The 10,014-nt window shown below is 48.0% G+C and overlaps 2 protein-coding genes across 2 annotated transcripts; both read left to right on the top strand.

The window, feature by feature from the left end:
• Positions 1-2,165: 2,165 nt before the first annotated feature.
• LOC308349359 (small nuclear ribonucleoprotein G-like) lies at positions 2,166-2,360 on the top strand (the record flags this gene model as incomplete). Its single annotated transcript, XM_080814003.1, has 1 exon — positions 2,166-2,360. The coding sequence occupies one exon, from the start codon at positions 2,166-2,168 to the stop codon at positions 2,358-2,360; it is 195 nt and encodes a 64-aa protein (XP_080670129.1).
• A 4,994-nt stretch (positions 2,361-7,354) lies between these two features.
• On the top strand, positions 7,355-9,781 carry RHOB (ras homolog family member B). Its single transcript, XM_080814330.1, has one exon. The coding sequence runs from the start codon at positions 7,711-7,713 to the stop codon at positions 8,299-8,301; it is 591 nt and encodes a 196-aa protein (XP_080670456.1). The 5' UTR covers positions 7,355-7,710; the 3' UTR covers positions 8,302-9,781.
• Positions 9,782-10,014: the final 233 nt, after the last annotated feature.

Genomic DNA, 10,014 nt, shown 5'->3' with positions numbered 1-10,014 from the left:
ATGCGGGGCTCGATCCCAGGACCCTGGGATCATGACCTGAGCCGTAGGCAGAGGCTTTAACCCACTGAGCCACCCGGGCGCTCCCAGAATATTTCATCTTTTGAACCTCACTTTAAGCAAGTCAAAGAAATAAGGTCTTGGATAATAAAAATAAAAAATTTTTTTCTTTATAAGTTTTTTTACTTTATGAGAGGATTAATGATATTATTTTTCTGTAGGTGAGCCCCTTTGATTCGTTAAAAATGAAATTTAGCTAGTCAGGGTTCACGAACTGGTTCTGCTGGCCAGATCTAGCCTGCTCTGCTTGGGCAGAGCCTTTTTTTTGGGCAATGCCATAGTTTGCTTTTCAATTCTGGACTTTGAGAACTTAGATACAGCATGTTCTCCCGGTCCCCCCAGTTTCCACCACTGCCCCATGTTACATGCAGTTATGTGACCTGCGGGATCCCTGGTGACACCCAAGTTTCCAGCCTTGGAGTTCTGTGTTTTATGGGGAAACTGAGACCAGAAAGGGAGGGTCTGCCCAAGGCTGGGCGCCTAGGAGCCGGGAGGCCTTGCGAGCAGGTCTCCAGACTCCCGGTGTGAGGCTCCCCTCCCTTCGGCTTACTTCATCTCCATGCCACTTTCCCGGAGCTTCCGCTAAAGTAACAAAGATATGTGCGATCAGAGTGCTTGCCAGAGAACTGGCAAGCATTTGCTGGGGTGGTTTTGTCATGACAGCGGCTGATAATGGTGTGTTCTCTCTCCTTCCTTTCTGCCTTCCGGGCCTCAGGGCAAGGCCGACCTCACACGGCTGCTGCCATCAGGCAAATCTCCCACATAGAAGGAGGAACGTTTTTCTACTTCTGCCCGTTGCTGCTTCTCCTTTTTCATCAAATGGCTCTGACTGGAAGCTTTATGCACATACTAGCTACACAGTCAGTGCTTTCGATGGTGCCAGTGGGCATCTCTTCCTTCTGGAAAAATTCTACTTGCTAGTCAAGGCTCTGCTCAAATGTCACCTCCTGTGTGAAGTCATCTCCACCCTTCATTTACATATTAGAGCAACCCACCTGTGTGTGTGTGTGTGTGTGTGTGTGTGTGTGTGTTCACACGAGGGTTCTATGCCCTTCCTATCTTTTGTGCCCTTACTTCCCCTCCACTGCTCCCCTCCCCAATCAAATGTTTGCTGAATTAAATTGAGAGGACTGAGGTTTAACATGAGAGTTCCAGAGAACAACCAACAGCCCCTACTTTACTACCAAAATTGGAAAGGGACTAGATTTTGATTCTCTTTTTGGGAAAGGAAAATATGTCACCACGCAGAAAGGCCAAACAGCCTCTACTGTTCAAAAACATACCTCCCGGTGTTGGGATGTGAGTTGGACATATCAGGGAGGGGGCTGCTGCTTTACTGGGGGGTAGATGAAGGGCATGGGGGTGCCTGGGCTGGAGAGCAGTGAGGGAAGGGGGGTTGGAAGGCTCCAGATTGTCCCAACCAGTCTTCAGCTGAGTATCTGGGCTCTCTGACACAAAACCCAGCAGTGAGTTTGGCACAAATAAAAGGAAATTATACCATAGGAAGATTAACAGTCTTCAGGGGGTTCATACAAAAGTGACTTCCTGAGGTGATGAGTGAGGGAGTACTCACTCATGGACTTACAGATATGTTATTTTATTTTATTTTACTTTATTTATTTGACACAGAGAGAGTATAAGCAGGGGGAGTGGCAGGTAGAGGGAGAGGGAGAAGCAGGCTCCCCGCTGAGCAGGGAGCCCAATGCAGGATTCAATTCCAGGACCCTGGAATCATGATCTGAGCTGAAGGCAAATGCTGAGCCAGACAGGCACCTCCATGTGTGTGATTTAAAATTTTCCAGCTGAGAGGAATGCCACAAATTACATTTGGAGGTACCTTTGAGCTCGCTGAGTAGACACCATGAACAAAGCTTACCCTCTTTTTTTTTTTTTTTAAAGATTTTATTTATTTCTTTGACAGACAGAGATCACAAGTAGGCAGAGAGGCAGGCAGAGAGAGAGGAGGAAGCAGGCTCCCTGCTGAGCAGAGAGCCCGATGTGGGGCTCGATCCCAGGACCTTGGGATCATGACCTGAGCTGAAGGCAGAGGCTTTAACCCACTGAGCCACCCAGGCCCCCAAGCTTACCCTCTTGAGTTGAGAGGATTTATGGACAAGAAATTATCATTGAAATTAAATGGTGGCAGACATGGCCAAGGAATATTATGGGGGTTTGATCTGTTTATGAATCTTGTGATAGATGAATGTGTAGAGATGGCAAATAGTGGGCAACAGAACAATATTGGAACGGTGGTAATACAAGGAAAGAGTATGATCATGTTAGAAGCCTTGGAACGAGTATAAACAATGGGTATGTTCATCAGAAGAGATCAACTGCTTCCACATGTCCCCTCTCTATAGTACCTGTTTTACTGCAATATAAAAATCAGGTCGTGTGCATTTTCATATGGAACTTTTTGTTAAATAAACTTTTATAATAGTAAAAATATTTTTTTCTAGTTGTCACATTAAAAACCATAAAGAGGTAAATTAATTTGAATTATATACCCAAGTATATCCAACACATTAAATCTACTATATTTAAAAATATATTCACTATATCTAAAATATTATCATTTCAATATATAATTAATATACAAATTATTAATGGACTATTTTACGTGTTTTTTACATGTTTACAACTTAACTCGGGTGCTAAATATTCATTGAAATTACTCTATCTGTATTTAGACTCCTTAAAATTTCCAGTAGGAAAAAGTAGATTCACATACCTAAGTTGTTTCAAACGTATGTAAAAATTTCCTACCAACCGAATTAAATATCAGTTTTTATTTTTTTTAAATTTCTTTGTGGTCTATATCCGTACTCATGCAATTCTTTTTCCCCCCATGATTATTGAGATACAATTGACGTAAAACGTTGGGTAAGTTCTAGGTGGACAGGTTTAAAGTGTTGATATGATATACTTATGTATTGCAGAATGACCACAGCCACCGTGTTAGCTAAGCCCTTGATGATGTCACATAATTGCCGCCTCTTTTTTGTGGTGAGAACATTTATGATCTACTCTCCGACCAACTTGCAAGTATTAATACAGTATTATTAACTACAGTCCCCATGCTGCCCAGAAGATCCCTAGAACTTATTTATCTTGTAACTGGAGGTTCATACTCTTAGATCAACATCTCCCTGTTTCCTCTACCCTGAATATCAGCTTTTCTATTTCAATTTCAATTAATTAAAATCAGATAACATTAAAAAGTTAGCTCTTCAGTGGCATGAGCAGCATTCCAAGTTCTCAACAGCCACGTGCAGCTCACGGCTACTGGGACGGAACAAAGAACCATTTTAGTGTGATTAGGAGCTGCCCTACTGCCCACTGCCTACTTCCCTTGACCTGGCCCTGGACTGGACAGACAGGTATCCGCTTGATCTGAGCTCAGGGCCCACATTCTGAAGTTTAACAGTTTAGCTGTGGTCATTGTCTCGTGAGCCCAGCCTTCCCTGTCTTGGGCCTGGGTCTCACTGGACCACAATCCCAGGGCGAGAGAGGGATGTTTCACCTGCTGTTGCTCATAGCTGGAGACCTTAGAAAGTAGCCTGATGGCTCAGCTGTGTAACTCACGGCTGAATGGGCCCAAATGGACCAAAGTGGACCACCTTGGTTTTCCCAATGCAATTGCATGAGTGGTTTTCCAAGAGCCTTTCCCTCTCAAAACTCATTGCACTGAGATAGAAGGTTGACAATAGTCCTCGACACTTCAAGCTGCTCCTTAAAGTGAAAAAAAATTTTAAAATCAAATGCTGTCAGGAATGTCTATGGCGTTGCTGATTCCCAGTAAAGGCTTATTGGTAAATAAATCATTATTACTTCTAATTATACCAGAATATCCATTAATTCCTTTCTGAATTGAAGAAAAAAGAAGATTTTTGTAGTTAAAATTGTTTTACATTCCTGTATATTTAGGGTAAGAGAAGTCTATTATTATGTAAATTAGTGAGATTCAATAGCTTTTAATCTCTTTCTTCAAATCTCTTTTAGAAATTACTATTTAGGGGCGCCTGGGTGGCTCATAAGTTCAGCTTTGGCTCCTGGGTCTCAGCTCAGATCTTAATCTCAGGGTCATGAGTTCAAGCACTGGTTTGGGCTCCACTGTGTGGAGCCTGCTTGAAAAGAAAAAAAGAAGTTACTATTTAGGAAAGAATTAATTTCTTAAGTGTATATAAAAATAGTTGTATGTATGAATAAATATCTATGTGACTATATATACAAATATATATGTGAAGAATTCCTAAAGAATCTATTTGTAAAACTAGAGTTTGACATCCCGTGAAAAAAATCTTAAAATAAAAATAGTCATAAAATGCATGCTTTTTAACTAGATAAGACTTTTTATAATATCTTCATTATATATACATACATATGTGTGTGTATATATAAATGTAAATATATATATATATATATTTTTTTTCTTTTTCTTTTTTCAAAGGGGAGAAAACAAACAAACCCTGTTAAGACTGCCACAAGGTGGCACTAAAATCTAATGAACATTCCAGTCTCTGGTCTTGTCTGAGAGCCGCTGGGGGGTGATTTACAGGATCTGTAGGAAACACTGGACAAAACCAAACAAAACACCCCAAGTAAACGAAACTGAAGATTGGAGATAGATTAACATCTTCCTTTTGTCAGAGGGATCATTTCCCTCTCTCACTGGTGTAGGTGTCTGTCACACAGTGAGTCCATATGTTAATAAAGCTAATTTGTAACACGATTTCTTCTCACGGACCAATCCCCGCCCTTGCCCTTCAGTGGGCGTGTCCTGCGCAGGGAGAGGGACGCAGGGAGGAGCCTGTCGGGCACATCACCTAGTTTGGAAAAGTTTATACTGTGAGTGGTGCGGTCTTCAAAGTAGTCCGTTTCCACAGAATTTGTCAACGTATCCCAGACATAAAAATGAACAGCATGAAGAGAACTTGCGGCAGAACACGGATTTTTCTATTTGTTTACTTTGGCATATTTACCAACCGAGTATTTTTAGAAATTATTGCGATATTGAAGTTCAGGCTTGGAACACTCATATATTATGTCTGAGGGTCAGGAAATGAGTGAATTGAATCCCTCTTCCTGATTCTTTGTGTTTCAGTTTCTCAAAAAATACATGGTACAAAGTTTTGTTTGATAATTTCTTACTATTTGAAGCTTAAGGACACAGCCAAGTTTCCCAAGCTATATTAAGATAAAGGAAAGCTGTGTTTTAACAATGCAGCTATAAAAGGTTTTGACTAAAACAAAAAATTTAGATAAGATTTTTCTAATAGACTAAGTGAAGAAGAAGAAAAAAGAAGAAGAAGAAGAAGAAGAGGAAAAAAGGAAAGAGAAAAAAAGAAAAAAGAAAAGTTTCTGGATGGGAACCTAAACCAATGATCAAAACCACCCTTCTCTTCTCCTGTGGGATCCCACTGAGGAAAAATTATTTACTTGTTGACAATTTAGTTCCTTAGTTCAGAAAAACAAAACCAGTGGAGCTTATCCAGTATGAGGGAAGGGTGTTGGGGCATTTCAATAAGTTCCCTTTTGGACAGGCTCTAGGGATTATGGCACTACTGTCTTATTTGACTTGTTATGTCTGTGATGTTCATGTAGAGACCCAGACCTCAACATAGGAATCCCACGTGAAAACACCACAGCTTAGTTACAGCCGGCTGTTTGGGCTTGGTTGGATGGCTGTTAGCGCAGAGGCTGGAGTCTGAGGTAGGAGACCCCAGGAAGTTCCGAGTTCCTGAGCATTTAGGTGAATTCTCCACAGTCATTTTACTGATTCTTTCATAGGGTCAGGCATCGTGCTAGGGCTTCAAGATGCTGAGGTAAGACAGAATCCTGGCGCTCCACCAGCTTCCAGTCGTAGAGAGGGAGGCAGAAATATGAGGCCATAACCTCATCATGATGTGGGAGTCTCTCCTTTGCTAAAAAACCAGTAAGCATCCTTCTGCCTCTATAATGGATATGGCCCAGTCTGTGCTGTTCGTACTTCAGCCCTCCATGATTGGCCTCAACCTGAGTTTCAACTCTCTCTATCAAGTGCAGTCACACTAAGTGAGTCCCCGATTTTAGAGTTTGTCTTATTCTTTTCCACCTCTCTGTTTTTCTCAAGCTCTTCCTTCTTCCAGCCAAGCCCTCCCTCTGTCCCCCTCCTCCCTCTTCTGTCCTGTGAAATCCTTTGCCTGAAATCCTTCTAGATCAGACTCTGGGATAGATCAATCAAGTCCTGGTGTCTAGGAGAAGAGCTAGCACCCCACCAGACACTAATTTGTTGTGTCCTCGCCTGCAAACTCCCCGTGCCCCCCTCTCTGTCCCCTGCCTTAGGCCTCATCCTCTTCTTGCCCAGTGGGGTGAGAGGTTGTTGGGTTTTATTGTACAATTTACTTCAGGCAGTTCACAGCCTGACTACCAGGATCTGAATTCATTATTCAATCCCGGGCTGAAGCTGCGGTTTTCTGCCTTGTGACTTCCTCCCAGTGGACCTGAAGTCCAGCAAACAGCCCCAACCTTCCTTTTCCACCATCCCTCCTGCCCCTAATCTTCCCCTAGAGATGTAGGGGGTGTGGGTGGAGGGGGTGGAGGGTGGGGAGGAAGAGGGGAGGCGAGAGGACTTGGAAGAGCTGGAGGCTAGGCCCAGGCCCACTCAGCTCACAGTCAGCTCTGGGCCTCAGGGGTCCAAATCTAGAGCTGTCCCAGGAAGAGCCCCCGGGTGGGGGAGTTGGGAGGGGCGGACCAGACCAGGAAAGGGCCGTTTCTGAAAGAAAAGAACAGAACCTTCCCAGGAAACAAACGTGTGTGTCTGCGTGTGTGCATGTGTTTATTTAAAAACAAAACCGCTTAAAGGAGCCACTCCCTCCCCCACAGGTCCGGCCACCGCCGGGAGTTTGCACCGAAGCGGGACAATTGGAGTGGGAGGGAGTCGCCAACGCCCCCACAAAGTGCTGCCTTCTCTCGGAACCGCTCGTCCAGGCCCCGCAGGCTCCGGGCCGCCAGCTCGGGGCCTTGGCCCGGCGCGCAGAAGACGCGGCAAAGGGAGGGAACGCTGGTGCGGCCGGAGCCCCGCAGCGCCAGCGGAGGCGCAGACTCCCCAGTCGCCGCCTCTCCCAGCCCCGCGGCCTGGGCCGTCAATCAAGCTCGGCCGGCCCCGCCCCTGGGCTGCAGCGGGTGGCCAATCAGAGCCAAGCTCCGCAGCGATGAGCTCAGTCGGCTCGCTTCCCATTGGGCGGCTATATTAAGAAAGTGGCCGAACTCTTTAAATAGCGGGCGCTAGGGCCGCAGCCCGCATCTGCCACCGCAGTCCGGCTGTAGTCGAGCGCTCTCCTGTACCCAGGCGAGACCCATAGAAGCCGGGGAGGGGACCGGGCCGGCTCCGCGGTTCCAGCCGCCGCTTGCGCACAAAGGCGCGGACCCCGGGCCCGGGGCGAGAAGAGCGGCCACCGCCCGGGAGCAGCGCAGAGACGCACGGCGCGCCCTATGCCCCCGCGCCCCCGCCGCGGCAGCCGGAGCGCCCCGAGAGAACGCGCCGCCGCGGGGCCCGGGTGCAGCTAGCGACCCTCGCCCCCAGCGCGCAGCCCGAGGTGAGCAGTGAGCGGCGAGCGGGACGGCAGCGAGGCGTTCGCGGGCCCCCTCCTGCTGCCCGGGCCCGGCCCGCTCATGGCGGCCATCCGCAAGAAGCTGGTGGTGGTGGGCGACGGCGCGTGCGGCAAGACGTGCCTGCTGATCGTGTTCAGTAAGGACGAGTTCCCCGAGGTGTACGTGCCCACCGTCTTCGAGAACTATGTGGCCGACATCGAGGTGGACGGCAAGCAGGTGGAGCTGGCGCTGTGGGACACGGCGGGCCAGGAGGACTACGACCGCTTGCGGCCGCTCTCCTACCCGGACACCGACGTGATCCTCATGTGCTTCTCAGTGGACAGCCCCGATTCGCTGGAGAACATCCCCGAGAAGTGGGTGCCCGAGGTGAAGCACTTCTGCCCCAACGTGCCCATCATCCTGGTGGCCAACAAGAAAGACCTGCGCAGCGACGAGCACGTCCGCACGGAGCTGGCCCGCATGAAGCAGGAACCCGTGCGCACGGATGACGGCCGCGCCATGGCCGTGCGCATCCAAGCCTACGACTACCTCGAGTGCTCGGCCAAGACCAAGGAGGGCGTGCGCGAGGTCTTCGAGACGGCCACGCGCGCCGCGCTGCAGAAGCGCTACGGCTCCCAGAACGGCTGCATCAACTGCTGCAAGGTGCTATGAGGGCCGCGGCCGCCCTGCCTGCCCCCGCCGGCGCGGCTCCCCCTCTCGGGCCCGACACCCTTCCCCCCACCTCGAGCCCGAAGAAAGGGAGACCCGCGCCCCCAAGGACCCCACCGGACTGCCTGACGTCTGCCTTTCGGCCCGGCAGCTGTGACCCGGCTCCGGCCCTGGCGCCGGGAATCGGCGTGGGAGGCACCGGGCGCCCCCTTTCCAGTGTCTGTGCGTCCGGCTGTGTTGCACAGGCCCGGGCGCCTGCCGAGTGCCAAGGGTCCCCTGAGCACCCTTTTCTGAAGAGCCAAGCCTCTTCAGAGCGTGTGGCTGTGTGTTTGTTCGAGTCCCCCGCCCCACTTTCACCCACCCCCGCCTCTGGTCTCCGGAGAACAGCTTGGCGCCGGGGTGCAGCCGCGCCCCATCAGATGTTCGCCCGGAACCCAGCGAGCGCCTGCTATCCCTTGTCTGTAACATAGACCGCGGGAACTGCGGGAGGGGAGGGCTGGGGAGGATGGGGTGTTATATAAATATAGATATAATTTTATTTTCGAAGGTAGGATGGTGTTATTTAATGGTGGTGGTGGGTGGAGTGACAGGGCTCCAGAAGAGCTCCGGCCCACCCTGGGTCGGGCGCCCATCCAAGCATGAACAGGACTTGGCCATCTTTCCAACCCCTGGGGAAGACATTTGCAACCGCCGCGGGGCTGAGAGGACACAGCTTCCAGACTCTCGTCTCCCGCGGGCCAGCCCCAGGCGAGCCCCTCGCCAGCCCTGGGCAGGAGGAGGGAGAGAGTGCTTTGGGTCGTTTTTTTGCCATAAGCGAACTTTGTGCCTGTCATACAAGTGGAAATTGTTCAGTCCGAGAAACTGATGTTATTTGATTTATTTAAAAACTAAAACTTGTTGGGTTTTTTTTTTTTTTGGAAATAATTCTTTGCACAATTGTTTTATTGTTTGACACTTAATGCACTTGTCATTTGCATAAGACAGTAGCATTCTGACCACCCTTGTACGCTGTAACCTCATCTACTTCTGATTTTTTTTTTCTTTTAAAGATGATGACTTTTAAAAAAGAGGAAAAAGAAACCACTAATTTTTGTTTTCTTGAAAAAGTGGCAACACTGTTTTGGGATTTTATTTGTGCACGGATGCACACTATTTTGATAAAGGGCAGTAACAAGTATTGGGACCTATTTAACTGCCCCCCCCCCTTTTTTTTCCTCTTCACAAGGCAGTCTCGAAAAGCTATGTGAAATTTTCTCTGCATCTTTGTACAGAGAATGAACCTGCCCCTAGTCTCTCCTTTCTCACCCTCCCTTCCCCACCCAGTGGTACTTCTACTAAATTGTTGTCTTGTTTTTTTATTTTTTAAATAAACTGACAAATGACAAAGTGGTGAGCTTATGATGTTTACATAAAAGTTCTATAAGCTGTGTATACAGTTTTTTATGTAAAATATTAAAAGACTATGATGATGACGTTTATAAAATGGCTCCTGTGGTTTAATAGCATGTAAAAATTTATCTTCTTGAATTTGGGGCAGGGGGAGACTCCTGCTAGACAAGATACTTTCTTGCCACTACTCCCATTTTCCTGATGGCATTTGTGGTAAATGAGGCTGAAATCCTTTGGGGGGATGTGTGGGGTTTGGATGGGCATGGGAGACCAGTTACTCCTATCCCCATCCCAGAAGAAGATGACTGGTGTACCCAGGCACTCAGT

The sequence above is a fragment of the Martes martes genome (genome assembly GCF_963455335.1).
Source record: "Martes martes genome assembly, chromosome: 9".
NCBI lineage: Eukaryota > Metazoa > Chordata > Mammalia > Carnivora > Mustelidae > Martes > Martes martes.
The sequence above is the reverse complement of the archived record's forward strand: the minus strand, read 5'-3'. Positions and strand labels throughout refer to the sequence as shown.